We start from the raw sequence: 27,818 nt of genomic DNA, 5'->3' as shown, positions 1-27,818 counted from the left end.
CTACTGTGGTGGTAACACAAGCATACTCTATCAATGTAGGTCAAATCCAGGAAGACGGAGCCTCCCCACCCTCCAAGTCTATCTACCCAGTGACCTATGCAACAGTAACTGTCCCAACAGGGATGTGAGAAGGTCAAATAGATGCTTTCTGAAGCACCTCATCAGCTCTGAGGGACAGCTCCAGCAGACATGATCCTGTGAGTTCTGTCTATGCCATCAGAGACTGGATCCTCACCTGTACCTCCGCCACAGATCACAACTACCACATTTCAGTGTCATCATCTGTGCGGCATGAAGTTAAGTACTAGGTGCTCATCAGCACCCCACCATCACTCCCTCTTGTAGGGAATATTCCCTGATTCTCCAGACCTCAGCTCAGACAGTCCCTTAAAGAAGTCTTTTCTGGGCAGCCCCAGTGGCGCAGCGGTTTAGCGCCGCCTGCAGCCCAGAGCGTGATCCTGGAGACCCTGGATCGAGTCCCACATCAGGCTCTCCACATGGTGCCTGCCTCTCCCTTTGCCTCTGTCTCTGCCTCTCTCTCTTTCTCTCTCTCTCTGTATGTGTGTGTCTCTATGAATAAATAAATAAAATCTTAAAAAAAAGAAGTCTTTTCTGATGTCTGCCCTGGGTAACAAAGTAGTATCCTAATTCAGTAGACATGCCACGCGATCAGACTTATGGGGACAGCTTGCTGCGATAGAAGCACTCTCTGTTATGTCTTATGCTATGTCAATATGTTATGTCTTAGAAAATTATTTCAACATTAGTAAAACTGAGTAAGAAATATAGAAACTCAACAGTAATATGCAGGGACATTACTCCACTTTATACTGAGGTGAGCATTTTAGAGGCGTCTCCAACTATTTTCACAGTACTATTTCAACTGGGTGGGATATTCAAAACAGGCAGGTATAAGGTTAAGTGGAACAACAAGTATGTTAAGATTTTTTTTTTTTTTTTGTATGTTAAGAATTAAGATCAAGGGCAGCCCCGGTGGCGCAGCGGTTTAGCGCCGCCTACAGCCTGGGGTTTGATCCTGGGGACCCTGGATCGAGTCCCACATCAGGCTCCCTGCATGGAACCTGCTTCTCCCTCTGCCTCTGCCTCTCTCTCTCTCTGTTTCTATGAATAAAAAAAAAAAAAAAAAAAAAAAAGAATTAAGATCAAAACACTATCATTAGCAAAAGTAAATTCAGACTTTTAAGCACAGGTAACAAATGACAAATCAATAGAACTTCAATTCTGAGGCACAGAGAGGGACATGTAATCAGTCCAGTGGGGGAGGGAGACAGGTGTGGATAGGACTTGTTTCCAGGCCAGAGCAGGGTTAGTGAGCAGAGGGAGTCTGATTGGCAGGGGACGCAGCAAGCATGGAACAGAGTTTCTAAACATCCCTATAACAGTTCTGTGTGGGATCACACCCAACAATAACCCAGATGATAGGAAAGAAAGTTTAACCTACCTTTATTAATAACCAAAATAATACGCATAACAGCTGAGAGACACACAATGCCTTCAATATCATCAGAAGTAACACACACCTTTAATTCATCTAAAAATGACCTGCAAACAAATTAATAAACATCTGGAGTTATTCTATAGTATATAAATCCTAATACTTTATAGAAAGACTAAGATCGTTAAGATTCATCAACCACCATGAATTCTAGCTTTCAGGTAACATGGGAAGTTGATTCAACTCTTCTCGTAATTCTCACTATCACACAGGTAAGATATTAACATCTGATGATGCTTTCTTAGAAGGGGAACAGGGACATTCTGGTCATTGAAAACAGCTACTCTGTATACACACAGTACGCACAAAAAATTGAGTATCACCGAAAAACAACTCACAGCTGCTAAGTATGATGATTTTCCAGTTTTCGTTGAATAGACCTGCTATTACAGTTCCTCGGGTATCAGACAACTAGGCCACCAGTCCTGGATTTGCCACAACAAGCCCTGGAGTTCTAACCAAGTGACACAGGAACAGCCATGTGCCCAAAGAACCCACAAGGGCACTGACTTCATCAGGCATTCGGGGTATACTTAGTAAGCATAACCAGGGACTTTTCAGATAGACGTATTTGAAAGAAAGTTAGAATTTCTCTTTGTAGAGGTATAATGCAAAATTTTTAAATAATGCAACTACTTTTAATTGCTGATGAGAGAAAATTCTCTGAAACCTTTTTCTCATGGAAAAAAAAAGCACTTTTGAGAGCTGAAGGAATACAGCAAAATCTACCGAGAGCTTCCAGTCACAAGAAGAATCTCAAAGCAATAAAGGGAGCATGGTTACCTGATCACATCTGGAGACTTCATTATTATTCCTATTAAACACCTTGAAAATGGTGGGAGGTCTGACAGCCCCTCAGGAAGGGTGAGCTCTTCTATATTAGAAATCTAAAAAGAAGTTCCAAATCAGTAATTTCTAAATTGAGACTGAGACAGAGCTAATGACTTGTTTTCTACTGCTGTGGATTTTCATCCAAAAACTCAAAAGAATAGTTTTTATTAACTGTTGAAATGAGTACAATTATTATGATTAATCTATTATTGTAGATAGGGGTATATTATTCATCAGCTGGAAATGAAAAGATACACACAATCAATAAGCCTTTTGTCAGATAGCCTTTAATGTAGTATTTTCTGTAAATAATGCTTTTTTATGCAAGTCTAACTAGCTATTCTTACTCATCCAGGATCAGGTTTTCTCAGTCTCAGCATGGCCAACATCCTGGACTGAATAATTCCTTGCTGTGGGGCACCTTATGCATTGCAGAATGTTGAGCAGTGTCCTTGGCCAGGAGCACCCCCGCCCCAGGCACTGCCAGTGTCCTCCAGAGAACCAGCCATAGGGCAGTAACGTTGGCCTGGACCCACGTAGGGGCTCTGCCTAGATTTATGCCCCTCATCATCAACCTTACAAGTTTAAAGTCACCCATTAGTGGTGAATGAACTCCACGTGCAAATGGCTCTTTGGAAAATCTAAATCCAGAACCGTGCTCTGGAGGGGGTGGGGGCCAGGGATGCGAGGAGCTATGTCTTTGTTTCCTGACCCCACTCTACCCCCATCACCTCCTCCCTCATACATCCCACTACTGTCTCTCACCTACCACTTGGCTATCAGGGGACTCGACTCAGGTCTAACTACACTGTAGTCCTAAAGAGCCTTTCCACATGCCCTTTGGAGGATTCATAATACTAACGTGGATATCAAAGTCAATCATCATTATGTTTGAAATAGCTGTTTCTCATTAAAACACTTTACATCTTAAATGTTATAAATGCATTTCTGATAGACAAATAATTAGCGATGTGTTAAAATAAAAATGTATCTTGGGGTCCCTGGGTGGCTCAGCCAGTTAAACATCTAACCCTTGGTTTCGGCTCAGGTCATGATCTCAGGGCAGTGGATACAAGCCCATGTCAGACTCTGAGCCCAGTGCAGAGTCGGCTTAAGATTCTCTCCCCCTCTCCCTCACTGTCTGTCAAATGAATAAATAAAATCTTTAAAAAAAAAGGGGGGGGGGGATGGGGATGCCTGGGTGGCTCCGTGGTTGAGCTTCTGCCTTTGGCTCAGGTCATGATCCCAGGGTCCTGTGATCAAGTCCTGAATTGGGCTCATCATCAGGCTTCCTGCAAGGAGCCTGCTTCTCCCTTTGCCTCTCTCTGTGTCTCAGGAATAAATAAATAAAATATTTAAAACAAAATAAATTTTAAAAAATATATCCTGAGATTTTTAGCATATGTAGCAGTAAGATACAGTACAGATACAGCACGGAGGAGAATGCTAACTGGAAGAACGTTGTTACAAGACTTTTACTATGCACAAGGACATTGTAATTTCTGTAGGGAGACTGGTGAGTTAAATGAACCTACTAAAATCTCCAGAGAAACCACTAAAACTATACAAAGGACAATATAAAGCCAACAGAGAAGATAAAATGGAACACTACAAACATTTCATCCATCAAATGGCAGGAAAAGAAGAAAAGTAGGGAGACTAATAGAAAACAAACACTGAAATGGTCAAATTAAACCCAAACATGTCAAAGATCTCATTAAAATCAAATGGGCTGAGCACCTCAGGTAAAAGGCAGAGACTGTAAAACTGGACCAAAAGAAAAAAAGGGCTGCCCATGTGGTGATTACAAGAAACACTCTGAAACACATGGAAAAACCGGTTAAATGAGTGGGAAATATCAGTGAGGGTGACAGAACATGAGAGACTCCTAACTCTGGGAAACGAACAAGGGGTGGTGGAAAGGGAGGTGGGTGGGAGGATGGGGTGACTGTGTGACGGGCACTGAGGTGACGGGCACTGAGGGGGGGGCACCTGACGGGATGAGCACTGGATGTTATGCTATATGTTGGTAAATTGAACTCCAATAAAAAATATATATATATACCAAAAAAAAAAAAAAAAAAAAAAAGGAAAGAAAAACAGGTTAAAAGTAAAAGCATAGGAAAAAAAAAAAAAAAGGATGCTAGGTACCCTTGACAAATGCCAGAGCAGACTATAATGAGAATACAAGGAAGAAGAGCCATCTCCTGAACAATCAGACAGCCACTGCATCACAAAGACATAGCAGTCCTGGGGATCCCTGAGTGGCTCAGCGGTCTGGTGCCTGCCTTTGGCCCAGGGCGTGATCCTGGAGTCCCGGGATCTAGTCCCACATCGGGCTCCCTGCATGGAGCCTGCTTCTCCCTCTGCCTGTGTCTCTGCCTCTCTCTCTCTCTCTGTGTCTCTCATGAATAAATAAATAAAATCTTTTTAAAATTTATTTTATTTTATTTTATTTATTTATGATAGGCACACAACGAGAGAGAGAGAGAGAGGCAGAGACATAGGCAGAGGGAGAAGCAGGCTCCATGCACCGGGAGCCCGATGTGGGATTCGATCCCGGGTCTCCAGGATCGCGCCCTGGGCCAAAGGCAGGCGCTAAACCGCTGCGCCACCCAGGGATCCCAATAAATAAAATCTTAAAAAAAAAAAGACATAACAGTCCTGAGTGCGTCTGCACCTACCAACAAAGCTCCTACATACATGCCAACTAACGGAAAGGGACGAGTCCACCACGGAGCTAACTTCTCATGATTGGAACAAGGACACAAATCTTTAAGGATACAGAAGAGAGGTCGGCAAATATATTCCATAAAGTAGTAAAATATACTGGCTCTGTCAGAACTACTCAGCTCGGCAGTTACAGAAAATCTCTAAGTAGTAGGTGTGGCTGTGTACAATATAAGTTCGTTTAAAAAAACAGAGTCACTGGTGAGTCAGGCCTGGCGCAGGGGCCACTGATTTATTTATAGTTGTTAGCTATAAGGCTCAATGGAGTTAATAAATTCCAGTTCTTATTCTATATATAATCTAGTTACTAGTTTCCTAAACCAAGCTTTAAGGAGAGCCCTAAATTCTATTAATGTTTTAGGAATTTAGTTGGCTTTTTTATACTCATGGTCTTACGGTATTATTTATATAATACAGAATTTATATAATACAATGCCACTGACTATCAGATTCCATCTTTTCATACTGAGAAACATTTATCATTACCTTTCTATCTTCTAAGTCACTACGCTGTGCCTTCCCTCCATCCTCGAGGATTTCACTGAAGAAACAAAGCTTTCTGTTCTCACATGAATTAACATTTTGTTTATGTCAATCTTTACCCAATTAGGCTAACTGTAAAAACTATGTAACTGCTAGGAAAACACCAGTCCTTTACAGAGTAGGAATGAATAAGTTTTGTGCTTAAACTCATATCTAAAGTTCACATATCCTATGTTTAGACATGAAAAAGAAACGTAAGGCCTATCCTCCAGCAAAGCTGTCAAACCTGCAACTACCCCAAACTGCAGGGCAAGCACCATCCTTACCCTGCTCCACTGATGATGGCTGCTTTCGCCTTGTCAGGGAAGTCTTAAATATATCACTCAGGTAGATCTCTAAAATACAGGAAGGAGGGACACCTGGGTGGCTCAGCAGTTTAGCACCTGCCTTCGGCCCAGGGCATAATCCTGGAGTCCCGGGATCGAGCTCCACATTGGGCTCCCTGCATGGAGCCTGCTTCTCCCTCTGCCTGTGTCTCTTCCTCTCATGAATGAATGAATGAATAAATAAATAAATAATCTTAAAAAAAAAAATAAAATGCAGGAAGGAAAAAAAAGTTCACAATGGAAGTACTAGCTTGGTCTTAATCAAAGATGACAACACCCTTAACATATGTCCCCAGTAGTCACATGACTTGAGTCACCAGCCAGCTTTGGAACTGTGAGAGGACTGTGAAGGCTGGAGGAGCAGGACACCTACTAAACTTTGAGCTCTTAAAAAATACTTGGGAAAACATGACAATGTGCTGCTAATAGAGAATAGCATATTGTACAGTCAGGAACAGACAGGGTGGTTTCAGGATAAACAGACTTCACCTTTCGTAGTTGGTGACTTATCTCCACCACAGATGCAGCGATCACAGTTGAGAGCATGCCCCGGTGGACGGGTGTGTCCATGTGCCAAGACTGAACAGTCATTATAAACTCATGAAGAGGAGACTGAACTGAATAAAGAAGCTAGGAGAAAACACACCAGTCATTTTTTAGTGGTCAAAAAAAGACATCTTATAGGATAAGCATTCCTACTGTCCTCCCTAGGGGTCCAGGAATCCCCAATCTTATTTCCTGCCCTTGCCACTGCTGACTCAGATCTCTCAGGCACTGTGGCTACAAAAGGACAGACAGGACCAAAGCCTACTGGGAGCTACTTTTACACCATTCTTTTCCCAAAAGCAAAGAAAAAAATGCCAAGAATAGACACACCAATAACATAAATAAAGAAAAGATAAAGAAATACCACTAACAATAAAAGAAAACCAAGAGGCCATGTGTTTTGAGAGGAACTGCACAGCCAATGGTAAAAGATTTGGTGAGAAAGTAAAAGATTCTGGCACAAACTGAATAGATAAGACACTTGAACCAACTCATCAAAAACAGAAACATTTCAAATTAACTCAAAGATGAATTGGTAAGCTAGGAAAAACATGGCCAGCAACCTTCCATCACCTTCTATCAGCTAAGAACAGAAAAAAATTGAAAGTCTTCAATGTTTCATAAACATCCTCCCACTTCAGCATTTTTTAAAGCTTCACTTAAAAAGAACAGCTAATCTGCATTTTTAAACCACTACTTAAGACACCCTCTGATGGGGGAGCCCCAGTGGCTCAGCGGTTTAGTGCCACCTACAGCCCAGGGCATGATCCTAGAGACCCAGGATCGAGTCCCACGTCAGGCTCCCTGCATGGAGCCTGCTTCTCCCTCTGCCTGTGTCTCTGCCCTCCCCCCGCCTCTCTCCTGGGTATTCTCATGAATAAATAAAATCTTAAAAAAAAAAACAAAAAACAGACACCCTCTGATGACAGGATGACTTCAGAAGGAAAGCAAATGTGGCACATGGGTCAGTATCTGCCACATGAACTGGCTACTCAGGAGTCCCACTTCACAGGAGCTTTGATCAGCAAGGGAACCATGGCCCCTCCAGCTTTGCAGCTCTCACTCCCAATGAGGGGGAAGCTGACACATGATGAGAGGGTAGCCTATGATAGAAAGTAGTATAAAGTCCCTGTTATCTACATATAATCAAAATCAGCATTCTCAAAAGTGTATTTTAGTTGGAAAACTATGAAATAACATTTGAGCATTCACAAGCCAGATGTAATGTGTTATGTGTCTCCTGTCCTCTCTGGCAGAAGGCCTGCTTACCTGGGCTTATTAAAACCTGTTCTAAGATTAAGAGTCAAAGGTGGGTTCCTAGCCATCCTGCCCCAGTGCAGACAGCACCACCTCTCTGACTGCACCACACACTGAAGAAGGTCGACACCTGGTAATCGTCTCCCATATGGGGGTGCGACCCACCCAACAGCCCAATGGCACAAGCAAGTGCTGGCTGAGCCTGTGTGTGAGGTGACACATCCTCATGCATCCTTGCCTTCTGGGTGAGCATGGTTTAATGACTGGGAGGGCGTGAGTACCCGTAGGCCTTCTTCTGGTTGCTTCCTGAAGCTCCATGCCATACATTCCAACATTTTCTGAAATACTTTCTGGACCATATCAAACAGCGTGGCAACTTCTTCACCTGAATCTGGTGTCTGCTTCAAGGAACTTCCAGTTACCTCTTTCAGAATGCCAAGAAGTAATGACACATAAAAGAAGCCCTTCACTAGAAAGAATATTGGAAACATCAGTTATCTAACCATAAAAGTTAGCTTAAATTATTACATTTTCACACAACACATGTGTATCATGATAACTTAAATTGTTACTGATAAGCCAATATCAGGTTGATGAGATTAATCTAAATTTTAACACACATAAATTTTAAAATAAATAAAATTTAAAAACTTGTTCCTTTTAAATAGAACAGCAATACCTTCAACAACAGTAACAATCTATTTAACTTGATCACTGGTGGGCTTACTACCCATGTGGACAGTGTGGCCCCTGGAACACCGGGCCTAGAGAATGTGTCTCATTCTCTTAGGTAATGGCAATATTCACACCAGCTCTACTGGCACAAGCCTGAGAGGGATGGCCCAAGAGATTTCAAATGTGATTTACAAATGTCATAGGCCAACTGTGTTAAATTTCCAACATTTTGTAGTTTAGTACTGATTTTCTCTTCTGAATCACTTCCTTTACTACGTGTGTGTATAGTTGCATCAATTTGGTAAAGCATTTTCCACATGTGAGCTTAATCCCAGTTCATCCTAGAGATCTTGAATTTTCATTTCAGATTCTATACCATCTTGATTTTAAGTTGAGCTGTAAAAACAGAGCCAGGGAAGGGTGAGTATGTGTGGCAGGGAGTCTCGGTTGAGTGTCCAACTTTTGATTTAGGCTCAGGTCATGATCTCAATGTTGTGGATGGAGACCCATGTCAGGCTCCGTGCTAAGGGTGTAGAGCCTGCTTGGGATTCTCTCTCTGTGCATCCCCCACCACTCGCATGTTCTCTCTCTTTCATAAATAAACAAGCCATAGCCAGGGGTCTCATCCTCCAGGAAGCTTCTCAAGCATCTTCACTGTTTCTTTTTTTTTTTTTTTTAATTTTATTTATTTATTCATGAGAGACACACACACAGAGAGAGGCAGAGACACAGGCAGAGGAAGAAGCAGGCTCCACACAGGGAACCCGATGCAGGACCGGATCCCAGGTCTCCAGGATTATGCCCTGGGCCAAAGGCAGGTGCCAAACCGCTGAGCCACCCAGGGATCCCCCTAACCTTCCTTTTTAAACAGGCTGGCTTTCTGCCAGGATAACCATCTCCTAGTGCTCTGGCACACAGCACTCTCTTAACAACCTGCTCGAGACTGTGTTTTCCCACCAGCCGTTACTTTTTAGTCACTGATTTTGCAGAACACATGGTGTGTTTGTTTGTTTGTTTGTTTTTCAAAATGTACATAGCTGAAACACCTGCATTTGTGTGAGCTTAGATTTTTATATTTGGGTTGTGTGGGGACTCCGCTCCTTTCAAGGGAACCTCCTCTAAATATGCACTTTAGCATGGAAAATGTCATATTATAACAATAATAATATAAATGTGACTGGTTTTAGAACTTAAATGTTTTATTAGAATTCTGTCAAGTAGAGCAAAGAGCCCCATCAACAACAGACTCTGGGGGCACCCTGTTAAGTTGCTAAGTATAACCCTATTTTGTGACAGGGTTACAAAGGATGGCCACAGTTGATTTCCCCCTGGGAAGCCTCTAAATGTTGGAATATATAAATGCAAAGTGCACTTCAGTTTGGTTCAGGTAAAGTCAGCAGCTTAGGGTCTTTTTTTGGGGGAACAGATACCCCTTACGTAATGAAACTGGCAACATCAGAGATCTAAACTTCCAGCTAACCCTTGGAATTACAAATTTTATAAATACTAAGAGTAGATTCAGTCCTTAGGGGAAAACAACTCCTAAATTCTAAATGAAGTTAGAAGTTAAAAAAAACAAAAAAAACAAAAAAAACAAAAAACAAAAAAACAAATCAGGGCAGCCCAGGTGGCTCAGCAGTTTAGTGCTGCCTTCAGTCCAGGGCATGATCCTGGAGACCCGGGTTGGAGTCCCATGTCGGGCTCCCTGCATGGAGCCTGCTTTTCTCTCTGCCTGTGTCTCTGCCTCTCTCTCTCTCTCTCTGCCTCTCTATCTCTCATGAATAAATAAAACCTTAAAAAAATACAAATCATTTTTCATTGTTTCAATCATTAAACTTAAGTCAAAAATGTTTCACAACAGAAAGTAAAAAAAAAAAACAAAAGTAAAAGTGATACAAGATTTAATGAAGAAAAGCCAGATTCTGAAACAGTATTTGTTCAGTTTCGACCTGTGGGTATTTAAACAACTCATCCACAATCTCCCCTGCAGTTCAGGTGCATTTCAAGAAGTGCATATTTGGAACGGCAGAGCAGAGGGGCTGGCACCCAAGCTTCAGCACCACCCAAGCACGACCCCCTGTCAAACCCCAAGGCTGCCTGCACGGGGTCAGTACCACCACGCACGACTCAAGAGCTCTATGTTCAAACCTCAACACTGAATCTACAAATGATGACATCATTCTCAACCTCTTCAGGCAGAAACCACCAGACATAGCATCAGGATGTACAGTGAGAGCAATTCAGAAATAGTTCTATACCCAGGGGGAGGTAGTCGAGGAGAGTGGGGTCATATGGCAGCACTCTCAGCTGAATTCTGCTGACAGATGGGAGACAAAGCCTGGATCACTCCCCCACTGGCTGTGAGAATCTGGCCCCAGGGCCCCTGGAAGGAGGTGATCCCTCACTCACTCACCACACTGAGCACAGACCCCTTGGTATTCGTTCCTGTGGGTCCCACCGTCACCCTGTCCCTCAGGGAAGCAGCAACTTCCCAGTGGTCCTGAGGGGGGTTTACTCCCCACGTGGTGAGCAGATAGGCTCAGAGCTGCCACTGCCCCCGCCCACCACCTGGCAGAGCACTGAGCGGAGAATCTGGGAGAGGAACTGCCTGACACCAGAAACACCCTTGGGCTTCCCAGCTGCAGCAGCATATGAATTCCTTTTTTGGTACGAGCTAGTTTGTGTTATATATCTGTCTCCTGAAATCAAGAGTCCCCCCAAAAAAAAAAAAAAAGAGTCCCAACTAGCAAAGCGAAGGAGGTGGAAATGACTGGTTTGATGACTGAATGCTCTAAATGAGTCCTTTAATGAAAGAAGTATACCTGTTTGCATGATTCCGAGACTCCACTGTAAAAGCTGTATCTGAAACTTGTAATCGCCAAGGCCAACCATCACAACATCTTTACACACCATCAGGTAGGTCTGTAAGAGACACAGATGTGCTGGTGTGATTTACCAAGAAACTGAGAGCCAAAAAAGGAGAATAAATTCAGCCTGGTAAAGCTTCTAATATCTTATTGTATTACTAATTATCTCCTAAAGCAGGTATTTATAAAGATATTTTACAAAGGAATTTTCAAAAAGATACATTAGTTCTCATTTTTATTTCCATAAGAAATATGGAAACTCATTTTATGCCATTCCACAAACATGAATGAAAACCTATTTCATGCTTATGTTTTGGGAAAAGACAAGCTCTGGATGTTGCATGATGCTGTGAGTATTGGAGAACAGTATTACTATCTAAAGTTATAACTTTAAAACAGAAAATAAAATCTGGAAGCACGTCTCAAACTTGGTGAAGAGAAGGCTTCCATGTGGTCAGACTTCTAACCTGGATGATCTGCTGATAAACCACCTTATGAAGCTTGAGATATTCTTCTTCTTGATCTTGGATAAAAGACAGAACTTTGTTTTCTAACCAAAACCCAGTGTCTTCCAAAATAGACAGGTAAACCTTCCCCTGTGAGCAGAACTGTCCAATAACAATAGAGAGAGAAATTAGTAACGGACCCTGCTTTGTCAACATGCTTCATGTGTGGTCAGGCAGTGGGGGACAGACTCACCTGGTGCTGAAGGTGGACACTCAGCCGGCAGTGGAGGCTGAAGGCTCGCAGAGCCATGGCTTCACTAAAGTTGTGAGGTTTCCCACCTGGCAACTGCAAAATCGATTCCAGATCTGCCTACAAAATAAAACACTTATGTGGCCATGTTCCAACTGAGATGTGTACACTGAGGACCATCTGGAGAACCTGACACATAGCTGCCATCGGAGGTGATTTAACTAAACCACAAAACCATCTGAGAAATGGTTTTCCCTTTTTCCTCCCCTCCCCCAACAGATCCTCCTGTTATTTTTTTTTTGTTTTGAGTTTTTATTTAAATTCTAGTTAGTTTACAGTGTACTCCTGGTTTCAGGAGCAGATCCTTCCTTCTAAAGAACAAGATAAAAACTCCTAACAGTTATTGATCAGGATCAAGCACACAAAGCATTTGCCCCTGGGGCAAACTCTGACCTGCTCCCAGTCAGGAGGCTGAGAGGGAGGAGACCATCAAAGGAAGAGAAAGAGGGATGCCTGGGTGGCTCAGAGGTTGAGCATCAGCCTTTGGCTCAGGGCGTGTGTGATCCTGGTTCCCGGGATCAAGTCCCACATCAGGCTTCTTGCATGGAGCCTGCTTCTCCTCCCTCTGCCTGTGTCTCTGCCTCTCTCTCTGTGCCTCATGAATAAATAAATAAAATCTTTAAAAAAAAAAAAAAAAAAAAAAGGAAGAGAAAGAAAGGCAGTTCCTCCCAGGAACAATGCTGTCACCACGCAGGCAGGGTCAGAGCCTCAGCGTGCTCATGGCTCCGTAACCTTGTACCCTAAAAGGAGGAGCACCTTAGTGTTGGGAAAGCCTGTGTTTGGTTGTCACACAGATAGGGAGGAGGTCCCACCGGCATTAGTAGGTAGGGATGTCATCTGTGGCCCCTAGCAAAGCCTTCAGGGGAATGCACCCATCCGTCTTTCCCAAAACCCACAGGCAGCCTTACTTTTGCACAGTAGCATAGCCAGTGCCCAGCCTTGTCCATGGGCAAAATCCCAGCTCTGCCTAGAAATGCGGGGCAGCCAGCCCTGGCTCATCTCCTCTCCTGGACAGTTGTGAGCCTCCTTCTCCTCCTTCAGATCTCTCCCTCCCATTCCCCATCTGATGCTAAGCACTGGATACTCTGCCTCTGGCATGACCAAATTTAGCAGCAGTCACAGATGCTGTCTCTGAGGGCTGACCCTGGAGGAGACGGCCAGAGAGCCAGTAAGAAAGAAGGAGATGCTGAATTCATAGGAAACACTCTTCAAAGATTCCTAGAAAAGCCTGCCAAGGACTGTGAGGAGAAGCTAGTATTCCCACATCAATGTGCAGGAGTACAGCAAGGGAAGTGCAGGAAGAAGTCTTCCTTTAGACTGGCGTGTTCTGAGAAACAGGGTTATCCAAGGGCCCAAATTGTAAGCTGGCTCCTCCCCTGCCCCGCCAGTGAGTCACCTGAGTGTCACGTCCCCGCCTGCAAATTGAAGGAGGAGGGATAGATAACTCTTAACTCCTTTCCAGACGGAAAAATTTTATACTCTTAAGTATGAAAAATTTAGAGCTTATTTTGTCACTCCTACTAATTACATGGACAACTTTCAGTGTCCATATCTGTTCTGTAAAATTACCTTTGACATTTCAAGTGCTTTCAAAAGGTGGTTAAGTTTCTTCTGGGGAGCAGAGAGCAGGCACTGCCGATTCTTTGGATGGGTCAGCAAATACTCTATGTAAACCAGAGCTAATTCAGGTTTTACTGGGCGTGTATCATGGATTTTCACCTTCCGTTTAGATGCTGAGTTACTCTGAAAAAACAGAGCGATAAAGTAACAATTAAAATACATGTTCTCAGGAAAGCATATGATTTCTAACACACATATCCTCACTCAGCAATTTTAAAGAACCATGACAGAAATACACCTTGCTCTGGGGCTGTTCTTCTGGCAGCCAGTCGCAGATAAGTTCCAGAATGTGTCCCACTTGTCCCCAGGAGCAGAGACAGTCCAACAAAGTACAATAACGCTTGTCTGCTGCTTCTTCTTCCTGGTTTCTTAATGTGGAAATCACACCACAGCTAAAAACGTCAAATACATAAAATCAGATCTAACATTTCAGTAACAATTTCCCACATTGCAAAAAGGTGAAAAAAAAATAAGGAAGCTAAAAACTAAGGGTACTCCTGGATATTCTCCACTGCAGGAATAAACATAGTTTCCCCACAATTACTACACAGGGTAAGTTCCAACAGGAAATACTGAATCTGAGGCAGCTTCAGGAACACGGAAGTCAAGGCAGTCCCATAGGAGTATTAAGTCATCAAGGACATGCCAGTTCCATAAAACCCCCGGCTTTTCTTTTCTCTGTCATCTGAGTAAGACTCCAGAGCAAAGACTCCTACTTTTTGGAGAATGATTTTTGCTTAGCATCAAAACATTAATATTTTCCATAAATATGAATAAAACTGAGCCATTTTTACTGAGATAGTAACCAACATTTTAGAACACACCATCCAGTAAAAAATACAACATGAGCCACAAAAGCAAGCTACTTATGTCATTTAAAATTTTCTAGTAGCCACCTTTAAAAAAGTAAGGAAAAACAGATACAATTAATTTCAATAATGTATCTTCTCTAACCCACTGTCTCCACAATGTTGTCTTCAGGTGTAACTGACAGAAAACCACCTGGCTCCTCACATTCCTCCTTCCAGGCCAGGCCCCGAGCCCACGTACACTCTGCACCCGCGTCATGCCAGACGCACAGGCAGCATGACTCCTAAGGCCCTGCCTGCTGGGCTTGGAAGCACACTGCTTGAATTCCATGTAGCCTCTTCTATATTCCTTAGCAACTCCAGAGCCCGCTGGAAAATGTATCCTGCTGCTTTCCCGCCACCACTGTGAACTTAAAACTGAAGCATGACAATCTGTTGAAGGCCACACTAATAACCAAGCACAGGGATGCAGGGTTCCCATTCACTCCCTCCCGAGAGAGAGAATACCTGAATGCAGGCACCGTGGAGGCTGGCATGAAGGACATAAGCATAAATAAAGGGATCTTGCAGCGATCATCCTAAAAGCATAAAAAGGGGAAAAAAGGTATTTAAATGCAATGACATTTTCAAAAGATGTCCATTTAACTTCCTAATAACTTACCTTTAGAGACACTCAGTAAGAACTAGAGCACTCCTGTCAGTGGTCATGGGAAACAAACCTACTGGGAAGCCTCATATTTGAGAAGCAGTTTCAAAGTTTTAAATGACATTTTACCACTGTGTGTGATGTATTATTAATTTGTGACCATATTTAAGCATGTACTGTGTATGAATTGCCAACCTAGATCTCGGGGAATTTATCCGTACACAGAATAGACAAATTCTTTGCTATCGAGGCACTGATTCCTATTATAGAAATAATACTGATGAAAGGGGGAAAAAAATGAACTGTGTCCACTTGGCATCCTGAACATAAATGTCAAGAGAATGAACTAGTCAGAGAAAAAGTTTTCCATAAAATAGTCAGAAAATCTTTGGAAAGACAGTATAGTACAATGGAAAATGTTTAGGCTTAGGAGGTACCAAGCCAAATCTAGGTCCAACCAGACTCCACAGTTTTACCAGCTGAAACAGCACCGAGGAAGAGGCAGCAGTGAGGTCCACCTCCTCCTCTGCAAAAGCGGAGGGCGCAGCTGGAAGGACCCAGTGAGGCACACCACAGCACCCCATCCTCAGTGGCACTTAATAAGCTATAGCCACACCAGTGTTACTGTGATTCCCCATTAAAACAAAGAGTAAACCAGGCTCAATCAAGAACACTTAATAGAAAATATCCTTGTTTTGCAAGAGAAGAGATGGTGGACTCTAACAGAGAAAAAAAAAAAATTACAAATTTCCTGAAAACATACATGGAACAAAAGCAGAAACAACACTGAAATTTGACCTGCACTTTGCATCTGGTTGGAGTGGACTCATTCCCCCCCGCCCCAAGTCCCAATACAGAAAATGTTTTCTTATAGTTACAAAAGTAGACTGAAAATCACCACTAATTCCACTCTGTCTGGCTTTTAGACTGTTTATTCACTTAAAAAGAAGACCACAATGTCCTTAGAGCAACTGAGGGCAGAGACGACCACTTGCCAGAATCATCTGAAATGAATGGCCTTCCTTGGGTCCCTAGACACCTGCAGGCCACACTGCTCATCTATCATCTCATCCAATATACCATGGACTTCTGTGTTCTGGTCTGACAATTTTGAGATAGTGCTGTTTTCTCAGTCCAATGTAATTATTTAAGCTTTTAAATGTACTAATAATGGCAATTTAGATTATTTACCTTCCTGAATAGGTCAGAGTTGCATTTCAGGGACATAATGAAGCTTAGAGACTTGATAGTCACAGAAATGCAGCTCAGAAAAGCTAAGGGGTCAAGGTCACATAAGCAGTTTGGGAAGAGCCCCAAAGTACAATTCACCAAGAGAAGGATGGTTCATAAAACCTAGGATCCTGAGCAGCCCTGGTGGCGCAGCGGTTTGGCACCGCCTGCATGCAGCCTGGGGTGTGATCCTGGAGACCTAGGATTGAGTCCCGCATCGGGCTCCCTGCATGGAGGGAGCCTGCTTCTCTTCCTCTGCCTGTGTCTCTGCCTCTCTCTCTGTGTCTATGAATAAATAAATAAAATCTTTAAAAAAACAAACAAAAACCTAGGATCCTTATAGTCTATACTTAAACCATGGTTGCTTTATAATTGGGAGTACATTTTCATCTCTCGCTCAGTCTTATTTCTATTTGTTTTGGAAATATGAACTTCTCTCAGAAGTAAAAAGTTAAGAAACAAGTTTCCTTCATCCAAATAGAAGTTACACGCATGGTTCTACTTGCAGATGCAACTCAAACACTACAGAAGCCCATCTGCTTACACCATCAAATGCCTGAAAGTGCCCACGAAACTTAGCCACTCTGATATTGTGTTTGCAAACTCTTCCTTCTCAATTCCCAGCGAATCAAACTAGATTCTCAAATAGTGTTATAGACCATTGAAGACAGGAAAACTGAGCATTCAACCCCACGTTTCCCTGAGTGCTGGAGATATAGAGCAGAAGGACACATGGCCTCCACTTGCAAAAACGGCAAGAGGCCACTTACCCTGCCAGGTATGTACTGGCTCAGCATTCTGCCCTTACAGATGACCAACCAGGTCCTGCCAGGTAAGTGTGTTGAACACTTCTGCTAACACTGCACAAATGTAATCTTAATATACCCACCCACAGTGTGAGCAGGCTTACCTTGAAGACTTTCAGGTACTCAGGAAGCACAGAGGCAAACTTGTTAATGGTATAAACTCTGGCTTCCTTATTATTTTCCATACTTCTGTGAATACTTTTCCAGAGAATCACAATGATTTCTAGCAAACCGGCCATGGATGCAACATCGTTTACAGACAGTGTTTTGTCCAGAACCTAAGACACAAATAATTTGATTGTGAAAGAATTAAATCAGAACAATTATTACAACAGCTCTATCTTTAAAAGTACATCTCAGAATTTCAGACTTAAAGCAAAAACATAAAAGATTATCAAGTCTATTTTCATTTCATGAAAATGACTTTATCCTCTACTTGAAAATCTCTAGGGACCCCTGGGTGGCTCAGTGGTTGAGTGTCTGCCTTTGGATCAGGGCGTGATCCCAGAGTCCTGGGATTGAGTCCCACATCAGGCTCCCTGCATGCTTCCCCCTCTACCTATGTCTCTGCCTCTCTCTCTCTCTCTCTCTTTCATGAATGAATGAATTAATTAATTAATTAAAAAATCTTTAAAAAAAAAAGATGTTACTTCCTGCCATAAACTTTGATGTGAACAGACTGGGGGAGGAGGGAAGAATTTACCTAGATGTGACTGCTACTGAGAGTCAGCTACACACTTGGACCATCAGATCACCCCAGGCTGTCTGCCAGCCACTTCACTCTGCAGGTCTGCTGAGGGCTGATGATGACCAACTCCCACTCAATCACTGTTCTAAAATAACATAGCATTCATATCTGAGGTTATGCTGGCCATAAGCAATAATCACTATGTTCTTCTGAATGCTCCACTTAAACCACAAATGCGCTCTGGCCAAGTCTTCTACACAGAACATAAGCCCTAGAACACAACGAGCTCAGACACACATGGATGGGGTCTGTTAGCCAGTCCTACAATGGGACTGTACCAAGACAGTCTGACAACCTGAAAACAACCACTACAGACAACTTCCTGAAAAGGGACTACGATGCTTATAAGTAATATATGTCTAAGCCTTAAATTTCTTATAAGTGGTCACTCTGGATTCTGAAGAAATAGCAGCTAACCAGTCCTTTTGATTAACTACGTTTTATTTTCTAAACTTTTATTTTTTTTAAAGATTTATTTATCTATTTGAAAGAGAGGATATAGGCATGTTTGTGGACAGAGGGAGAAGGAGAGTGAGAATCTCAAGCAGACCTCCCAGTGTACAGAGTCGGACTGGGGCTCTGTCCCAGGACTGTGAGATCATGCCCTGAGCCAAAATCAAGAGTTGGATCCTCAACTGACTGAGCCACCCAGGGGCCCCAATTAATTACTTTTTAAAAGGCAATTCTAAATAAAGTTCATTCCTAGATATTCAACCCCCAGATGTTTCTAGTAGAATCTCACAATAGTGGCTATGGGTAAGTCCTTAAGAACAATAATAATACTCATTAATTATAAAATATGGTAACATCCAGAATCCAATCCAGGTGTATGCTACATCAAAGCCAGAATAAAATATACAGCTTAAGGCCAAGAATATTTGGGAGTGTTACCAGTAATAAATTTTCCTCTGAATTAAATCTGCCCCAATTCCACAGTGAACTACAAAAGATATAGAACAATTATTTCAAAAACACTATTTATGATCTTCTAAAATAATTAGTTGAATTATCAATACTAAAGGAATGGGAAATAAAAATATTGCCAACATAACAGTCCATGGAAATGCCAGCTTTCATCTAGCGTTCTGCCTGTCTCTAAGCATGGAGCACAGAGGTGTTGTCTGCCTCAAAGGTAACATGGCCACAGGCATGGCTGAGCCAGGGCAAACCGGACCACACTCACATTCTCCTTCTCCCTCTCCTCATGGCTCTCGTGGCACTCAAGCACTGCCTTCCGGATGCAGGCGTTCAAGCAATGGCGAATCACATGGATCAGCTTTGCTAAAATGTTTAAGATAATCATTACATAAACATACATAAAAATCGTATGTTTCTTCAAAAAAAATGGTCTTTCTAATAGTAAAATTATAATCCCAAACCATCGAGAGTATTATTTCAAGGGAAATCATTAAGAAATGGACTAAAGCATGAGGCTTATTAAAATGACCAATGCTGAGGATACATAGCATTGCTTATGCTTTTAGGGAGACAACATAACAAGCACTGAGATGCAGGTGTCCCATACCTATATTAGTGCAGGCGGTGTGCTCATGGGCATACTGATAGAACTTCCTGGCGGCTGCATGGTTCATCTGGACCAGCGTGACACAGCGCTCACACCACACCTCCTCCGGCTGGTTCACAGGCAGGAAAGAGTTGAAGATAAGGTTCACCAGGCGCCGAGACACTGGCCGGGAATCTGATTCCAGACGAGCCAAAATATGCTCCATGGGGCATATTTTCCAAAACTATGTATGGAGCACACACACAGAAGGAAATAGTCAATTGTCCCTACAGTCTTAAAAACACTTTTTAAGCAAAAATTCCTGAGCAAAGTCAAAAAGGAACTAATTTTTATATTCAAGAGAACTCATTTCAAGTGACTATACCAGAATCTGTGACTCTTCCGTAGAGAAATTAGAATAAATTCATATTGTAAGAAGCACTGACATTAGAAGGTACCTAAGTATAACACTTTTGGGAGGGTTAATTACAACTTGTTAGTAACATGTTTGCTGTAAACTTTCAAATGATAGCTGTGATTATCAGTCATAAAATTTAAAAATTTCCTAAAACACCATAAGCTTTGGCCCATTAATGTGAACAGTGAATAGAAAAATTGACAACAGTTTGGACATAGAAAGCTACAGCGGATATGCCATTCCCTAAGTCGGAGACACAGAGACATCACTCCTGACCCCCAGAGGTACCTGGTCTGCATCCCACAGTGGGCGGAACCCTCTGGCACAGTGTGGCCTCCCCCTCTGCAGGGCCAGCTTGCCTAGAGGACCACACCAGCCTCCTCTAGCCCACCTTACAGCTGCTGTTTGACCACAACTGTTCTATAGTCCCTCTGCTCAAAAGCCTCAAAGTCATCTACTGCCTAAAGAAGAGGGCCAAACTTCTAGGCAAGACACTCCAGACAAGAGAAAAATAGTAGTAGAAATAGATTCTAATGGTGAAATGTTCAAATTCTGTCCTAAGTCACTTCTCAGCTGGCAATCCGGTGCAAATACCTATGCCTGGTAGTTTCCTCCTCTGTATAATGGGGATAATATTACTGACATGCATTCTCCTCAAGGACCTGGCTCTAACAATTTGTCTCCTTTCCAGGACTTTCAACTGATCTTTCTCATCAGCAATGAAAGATTTTCAGGTCATCTCAACTCTTAAAACAAAAACCACCCCCCAAAACTCCCCCAAAACTCAATTTCCTGACTCCTTGCAGCTCACCTTTCCTTCCACCTGGGACCTCTCTCTGCCTCTACTTCCACTTCCTCACCCCACTTATAATTCAGCACACAGTAGCATGGCTTCTACTCTCACTGAGATTGTTCTTGCCAAAGTCCTAATGACCTCTATGGAAAATCCAGATGAAGATATTCATACCTCCCCTTCCAGGAAATCTCTGAGTATCTGACACTACTGATTACTTACCCAGGAAACCTCCTGGGATACTTCCACTCATACCTCTCAGTATTTCCAAAAAAGTAATTGAAGTAAAGACAATAAGTCCAAGTCCCACAGTCTACTCAGCTGGTTCTGGGGAGGCAAAGAGCACCACAGTGCTGCCAGCAGTAAGTCAAACAGAGAGGATGGTATGGCAGCCTACCTCTCTCTATCAGCCCTTGCCCCACAGAGCCAGATGGCTTCAGAGTAGAGCGTCTAGCCAACTAACTACAAAACTAAGGCTGGCAATTAGGTGACTGGAGACTTTTACTCAAGGGTGAGAGGCAGTGCTTTCAAGGTTTAAGAGAAGGGGGGTGATGAGTCTGAGGATCTGACCTGAAGGATCTACCTTCCCTGTTCCCCCTCCTGCCTGCGTGTCAGTCCAGATGGGCTATTGGGTATACTGAGCTGTAATCCTGAATAGCACATCTGTAGCTAACAACACCACCAGTAAAGAACACTTGCCAACACACTCCAGTGCACCTAACTATGCAGTGCAAATTCACAACCACCACAGAAGCAGATTCAACCCAAGACCAAATGGCCAATGCATGGATTCACCATTCACCTGCTTTGCTACACTGCTTGCAACATAGCGTTCATTCTGTGAACACAGCACAGGTCTATATGGTTAACCCGAGACTACTGGACATGTCAGGTTCTTCCCAAATTCTGTGTTGGGACAAAATAGCATTTTAAAGTCAATGTCAGAAAAGTACTATGTGGAGGAAGAAAAGACATAGCATTAACAAATGAAGTTAAAAAATCTAATACTTTGAGACAAAAGCTAAATTGGACTCAAGCTAAGGGAGCACACCCTCACTGTCAAAGTTTACACGATGTTAAATGTACATCACAGCACAATTACTCCTTCCTTCTATAAAATGAAGGGAATTCTCCTAGTAATATTTAAGTCCTTGCTGAGTGGCAAGCATTTCAGTATTTGAACAAAAGCTTTTATGCATATGATAAAAATAAAACTTAAGGGATCCTTGGGTGACTCAGCGGTTTAGCGCCTGCCTTCAGCCCAGAGCGTGGTCCTGGAGTCCTGGGATTAAGTCCCACATCGGGCTCCCTGCGTGGAGCCTAATTCTCCCTTTGCCTGTGTCTCTGCCTCTTTCTCTCTGTCTCTCATGAATAAATAAAATCTTCAATAAATAAATGAATAAATAAAATAAAAATTAAAAAAATAAAACTTAAGGTGGGGGTTGCTTTACATTAATGTCTTTCAGAAAGAAAATACACTGATGATATTTCTAGAAACTTCAGTAAAAATCACAAAACAAAATTTTATGACGCAAATAAATTGGCAGAACATACCAGACATCCACTAGTTTAAACATGATTAATAAAACTCTTGGAATTAAAATTGCTTTGTCTTTGTGCTGATGAAAACGAATATACTTCTTAATTTCACATCTTCGATGATAAAGTCCTGCCTATCCTACCTTAGCAGCCCGCACGGCTTTCACTTTCAGCAGCAAATCCACAAAAGCCACTCTCACTTTCTCTGAATTGTCATGGAGACTGTATTTCAGTGCTGGCAGAAGCTGTTCTAATAGTGGGTGGCTTAATTTGTTATCCAAAATTATCGGCAGACACTATCAAAAAGGAGAAATAGAAACAATTCAAATTTAGAATATAAACAATAAAAAGTTAAGAAAATACTCAGTTCCATCTTTATTAGTGAACTACTAGTGAAATAAATATACCGACAGGAAACTTTTATAAAACTGTTTCATATAAAAAGCAAACTTCTAATGAATTAGTATAGTTTCAACACTGATAATCAGCTCATCTTTTGTCCCACCCAAACAAATTAAAGCAGTTATGAAATAATTCTGCAATGCTTTCTCTTTGTCAAATTTTATTTATTTATTTGTTTGTTTGTTTATTTATTTATTTATTTATTTATTTATTTATTTATTTAAAAAAGATTTTATCTATTCACAAGAGACACAGAGAGACACAAGAGACACAGAGAGACACAGAGAGAAAGGCACAGGCAGAAGGAGAAGCAGGCTCCCTGCAGGGAGCCCAATGCAGGACTCGATCCCAGGACCTTGAGATCACAACATGAACCAAGGGCAGATGTTCAACAACTGAGCTCCCCAGGTACTGCTCTTAGCCAAACTTTAAAGGATTTCAGAGTTGAAAGAAACACAGAACAAGTGCTGGTGGAGGGCTCCAAAGCCAATTTGTGTCCAAAGCTAGGATTCAACAATCCTTTCACATTTTTTTAGTAGCCCATGAATTCTCCTATTTCTTGACTCAATCCTACATGACAACCAGAGATTACAGAACACCCGCCGGGGGCACTCATGATGCATGCCTACAGACATGTGTACCTTTGACAGGTGGTTTGAGTGACCTCCCCAAACTCAGACCAGGCAGCAATATGAATATCTGATATACTCCACCTTCATTTGTCCACTTATTAGGAAAAACAATTTTTTAAAGAGACCTCTTTTTTGTTTGAATTATAGTCAGTTGTATAGACTGACACTGTATGTATAGACATACAATGTTACATTAGTTTCAGGTGTACAACATAGTAGTTGGACAATTCTATACATATGCTATATTCACCACAAAATGTGTAGTTACCATCTGCACCATACAATATTATTATCATTAACTATAACGAGACCTTATGTTTTAATCATCATACTTGAATAATTACTGATGAGCTGATACAATGTCCAGGGTTTGTTTCAAAGTAACCAATAGTGGGAGACAATGGATTGGCCTAAGATGAAACAAGAGGAGATGTATTTTAGACAACTGTTGAAACTAGATGATGGGAGAAAGGACAGTTTTGTAGGTTCTTGTTAAAAGTACATATGGTACACCAAAAAAGTCAATTTTAACTATTAATTTTTTAAAAAAATTACTATATACAGTTCCTGTTTTAAAAGCACTGCCTACCCATCCTGGCCATACATCAAAAACTGGTATTATTTCCAGTAGGTCTTTTTTGTAGAAGACATTTACAATTCTTTACAAGTGCCCAGAGTTATATCTATAAAGCAGAATTACAAGTGACTTAAAATTTGTTCTTTCTCTGTATTTTTTCATTATTCTATGATAAATATTGCTTTATCATTTTAAATCCTACCTTAAAGACAGAACAGCGCACATCAGCTGAGCTTGTGTCAAATGCCAGTTCCCCAGTTACTTTCTTGAGGAGATCAATAAGAATGGTTGGAGGCATCATTTCCCAGTATTTGGAAGTTATTTTACAAACACCAAGGATCCCAGTAGAACGGACCATCGGATAAGGATCTTCTAATAGGCTCTATAAGTTGCAGGGGGAAAAAGACTTAAAATCTTAAATCAGTTTCCTTAATATCAACACTGGCTTTACAGATTAGCACTCTGTGCATTCACAAAGAAGCAGCCATTTCAAGTTACAGAAATACTGGTCCTATACAGATTCACACATTATCATTTCTATATCATTTCTATTTATCATTCTATATCAACTATCATTTCTATAGTTGAGCATTTAAAGAGGACAATCCAGACATGTGTGGTGCCATATCTGTCAATCCCATCTATAGGACTTTGCTGACAGCAGAGCCTAAAATACCACATTCAGTGAGGTATGCAGACTTCAGCTGATCCTACAGGCACAGTCCATGTAAACCACTCTCTTGAATTTCCAAAATTCTGTAATGCACTAAGCCCAAAATAAAGTAATTCTACCTGTAATGAATTAATCCAAGAAATAGTCATTAGTGGTTGCTAACAATACAAAAAGAGGAGGCACCTAGGTGGCTCGGTCAGTTAAATGTCCAACTTTTAGTTTCAGCTCAGGTCATAATCTCAGGGTTGTAAAATGGAGCCCCCCGTCAGGCTCCATGCTGGGTGTAGAGCCTGCATAAGATTCTCTCTCTCTCTACCCCTCACCTCCCCTTTAAAAAAATACAAAAATAAACGAGATGTTGTTTATCTCTTTTTTTTATGTTGTTTATCTCTGAATGGAAGTATACAACAGCCCCATGAAGAATCTGACACAATAAACAAACTCCCCACAAAAATAATCGATCAACTCTACACCTATTGACATTCAGGAAAGACAAAAGGCAGAGGAACGCAACACCACAGGGCTATGTTCTATAAAACCCAGAATGAAAGAAACAAAAGAATAATTTGGCTTCTTCAACAACAACAAAAATAGCAAGCCAAAAGGAGAAAGAGACTTGAGGCTACCAGGTCTTACCAATATATTGGCTGATCATATGCGTGGGTCTTAGACACAGATTCAAACAAAACAGGAAAAACTGTTTGAAATATCACTCAAAAACAATGACCCAGGAGAACCTTGGCTGGCTCAGTCAAGGGAGCGTGTGACTCTTGATCTCAGGGTCCTCAGTTCAAATCCCGTATGTGGCACAGAGTTTACTTAAAAATTAAAAACAAAATTTTTAAGTGTTTAAAAAACTAAGCCACCACTCAATATTTGATAACTTCAATTAATCATTTTTCTTTAGTTGTGATGATGGCATGATTATCCTTTTTAAACAAAAAAGCCACTGGAATGCCTGGGTGGCTCAATGGTTGAGCCTCTGCCTTTGGCTCAGGGTGTGATCCTGGGGTCCCAGGATCGAGTACCACATCGGGCTCCCTGCATGGAGCCTGCTTCTCCCTCTGCCTGTGTCTCTGCCTTTCTCTCTGTGTCTCTCATGAATATATAAATAAAATCTTTAAAAATAAATAAATAAATATCACTATCTTTAAGTAATTTCTACTGAAATACTTAAGAATTAAAATGATATATCTCAGATCTGCTTCAAAACAAAGAAGAAGGGCAGCCCCTGTGGCACAGCGGTTTAGTGCCACCTGCAGCCCGGGGTGTAATCCTGGAGACCCGGGATCGAGTCCCCCGTCGGGGCTCCCTGCATGGAGCCTGCTTCTCCCTCTGCCTATGTCTCTGCCTCTCTCTCTGAATGAATGAATGAATGAATGAATGAATGAATAAATCTTTAAAAAAAAAACAAAGAAGAAATAGATTAGGCTTGGGCCAGTAATTACTGAAACTGTATTATGGGTACACAGGGTTCATCATACTAGGCTCTCTACTATTATGTGCAAATTTTTCTATTATAAAAGTTTAAAAGCACAAATAATTCTTACTCTGTAATCAGTGGAAAAAAGCTGTTCAAGTTAAGATGAATAAGCACCTACTTCCTCTCCTCCCCAAATCTGACAAAAATGACAAAGTAGTAGAGATAGTAACATTGAAAACAAAGGATTTTTTTTTTAAGGTTTTATTTATTTGAGAGAGAGAGAGAGAGAGAGCACAGAGTGGGAAGGATAAGCAGACTACCCACTGAGCATAGTCCAACGTGGGCCTCAATCCCAGGACCCCAAGATCACGACCCCAGCCAAAGGCAGATGCTGAACCAACTGACCCACCCAAGTGCCCCTAAAACTAGAGATTTCTACAAGAAGGAAAGTAAAAACAGATTTCATAGAAAGAGCAGAAAAGGTTGTGACCAGATCAGACATTCCTATACCCTGCCAGAGCTCAGACCTGTCCAAAAAAAAAAAAAAAAAGCCACCAGGAGGAAAGGCCCCTCCCCTATCATGGGGTCACTGGCCTCAAGTAACCCTCAGCCACAGAACCCAAAGGGAACCCGATCTGCTGACAAGCCCTGCCCACTTGTGCAAAACAACAAGCCACTTACCATACAAGGAAAATGCCTACCCCAGGAAACAACAAATGTTGGAGAGGATGCGGAGAAAAGGGAACCCTCTTACACTGTTGGTGGGAATGTGAACTGGTGCAGCCACTCTGGAAAACTGTGTGGAGGTTCCTCAAAGAGTTAAAAATAGACCTGCCCTACGACCCAGCAATTGCACTGTTGGGGATTTACCCCAAAGATACAAATGCAATGAAACGCCGGGACACCTGCACCCCGATGTTTCTAGCAGCAATGGCCACGATAGCCAAACTGTGGAAGGAGCCTCGGGGTCCAACGAAAGATGAATGGATAAAGAAGATGTGGTTTATGTATACAATGGAATATTACTCAGCTATTAGAAATGACAAATACCCACCATTTGCTTCAACGTGGATGGAACTGGAGGGTATTATGCTGAGTGAAGTAAGTCAGTCGAAGGACAAACATTATATGTTCTCATTCATTTGGGGAATATAAATAATAGTGAAAGGGAATATAAGGGAAGGGAGAAGAAATGTGTGGGAAATATCAGAAAGGGAGACAGAACGTAAAGACTGCTAACTCTGGGAAACGAACTAGGGGTGGTAGAAGGGGAGGAGGGCGGGGGGTGGGAGTGAATGGGTGACAGGCACTGGGTGTTAGTCTGTATGTTAGTAAATTGAACACCAATAAAAAATAAATTTAAAAAAAAAAACAAATTAACTCAAAAAAAAATAAAAATAAAAAAAATAAAAAAAAATAAAAAAAAAAAAAGGAAAATGCCTACCCAACTAGAGAAAAACCCCTGCCAACCACCTCATCACCCAACTCTTCTCAAAAGTAAGGACAGAAAAGTAATAGGTCATCAGAGAAAAAACAAACAGCAAGATAAAAAAGGGGAAAAAAAGAGAGAACTTTTGGAATTTGAAGAACTATCTTTGGATAGTTCTTTTATAGATTTTGTTTCCTATGAATTACTTTCAATGTCATTCTTCAAAAATATACTCTGGATAATTAGCTTATTAGCACACAGTCTCATACGAGTTCTGGGCTCATCTCTGTATCCCCAAACAATCCCAGGACTGCCAAAGTCACTCAGGGTGGGCACTTGTGATGCTGCTTCTCCAGGAGAGTCACTGTGTCTCAACACCCACACGCTCACAGGACGCTTCAACATTTGAACTTCAAAAGAAACTCTCTACACTACTCAAGTTTGAGAAACACCAACAGAACAAAAGTATGAAAGAACAGCTAAGGCACATGGAGGACACCAGGAAATGATCACTGCTCTTAC

At 41.8% G+C, this 27,818-nt stretch overlaps 1 protein-coding gene across 11 annotated transcripts in view; it reads right to left on the bottom strand.

Moving 5' to 3' along the window:
* NCAPG2 (non-SMC condensin II complex subunit G2) overlaps positions 1–27,818 on the bottom strand; it is a 63,952-nt gene that overhangs the window by 7,399 nt on the left and 28,735 nt on the right. For 8 of the 11 annotated variants that reach the window (XR_013353098.1, XM_077849492.1, XM_077849487.1 and 5 more), the window contains 16 exons: positions 23,974–24,153; positions 23,527–23,604; positions 22,304–22,456; positions 19,432–19,654; positions 19,090–19,187; positions 17,263–17,436; positions 14,984–15,054; positions 13,906–14,059; positions 13,617–13,790; positions 11,991–12,107; positions 11,759–11,899; positions 11,247–11,346; positions 8,031–8,218; positions 6,436–6,576; positions 2,300–2,403; positions 1,463–1,563 (listed from right to left, as the gene is read on the bottom strand). Coding sequence is in view for 9 of the 11 variants with exons in the window: in XM_077849492.1 (XP_077705618.1) it covers positions 1,463–1,563; positions 2,300–2,403; positions 6,436–6,576; positions 8,031–8,218; positions 11,247–11,346; positions 11,759–11,899; positions 11,991–12,107; positions 13,617–13,790; positions 13,906–14,059; positions 14,984–15,054; positions 17,263–17,436; positions 19,090–19,187; positions 19,432–19,654; positions 22,304–22,456; positions 23,527–23,604; positions 23,974–24,153 (2,197 nt within the window). In the remaining 2 variants the exon portion in view is untranslated. Of the gene's footprint in view, positions 1–1,462; positions 1,564–2,299; positions 2,404–6,435; positions 6,577–7,987; positions 8,219–11,246; positions 11,347–11,758; positions 11,900–11,990; positions 12,108–13,616; positions 13,791–13,905; positions 14,060–14,983; positions 15,055–17,262; positions 17,437–19,089; positions 19,188–19,431; positions 19,655–22,303; positions 22,457–23,526; positions 23,605–23,973; positions 24,154–27,818 lie in introns of those variants that run through there. The other 3 variants (XM_077849494.1, XM_077849496.1, XR_013353099.1) reach the window with 2 other exon arrangements.

Source organism: Canis aureus, chromosome 15, assembly GCF_053574225.1.
Source record: "Canis aureus isolate CA01 chromosome 15, VMU_Caureus_v.1.0, whole genome shotgun sequence".
Lineage (NCBI taxonomy): Eukaryota > Metazoa > Chordata > Mammalia > Carnivora > Canidae > Canis > Canis aureus.
This window is presented reverse-complemented; position numbering and strand designations above follow the sequence as displayed.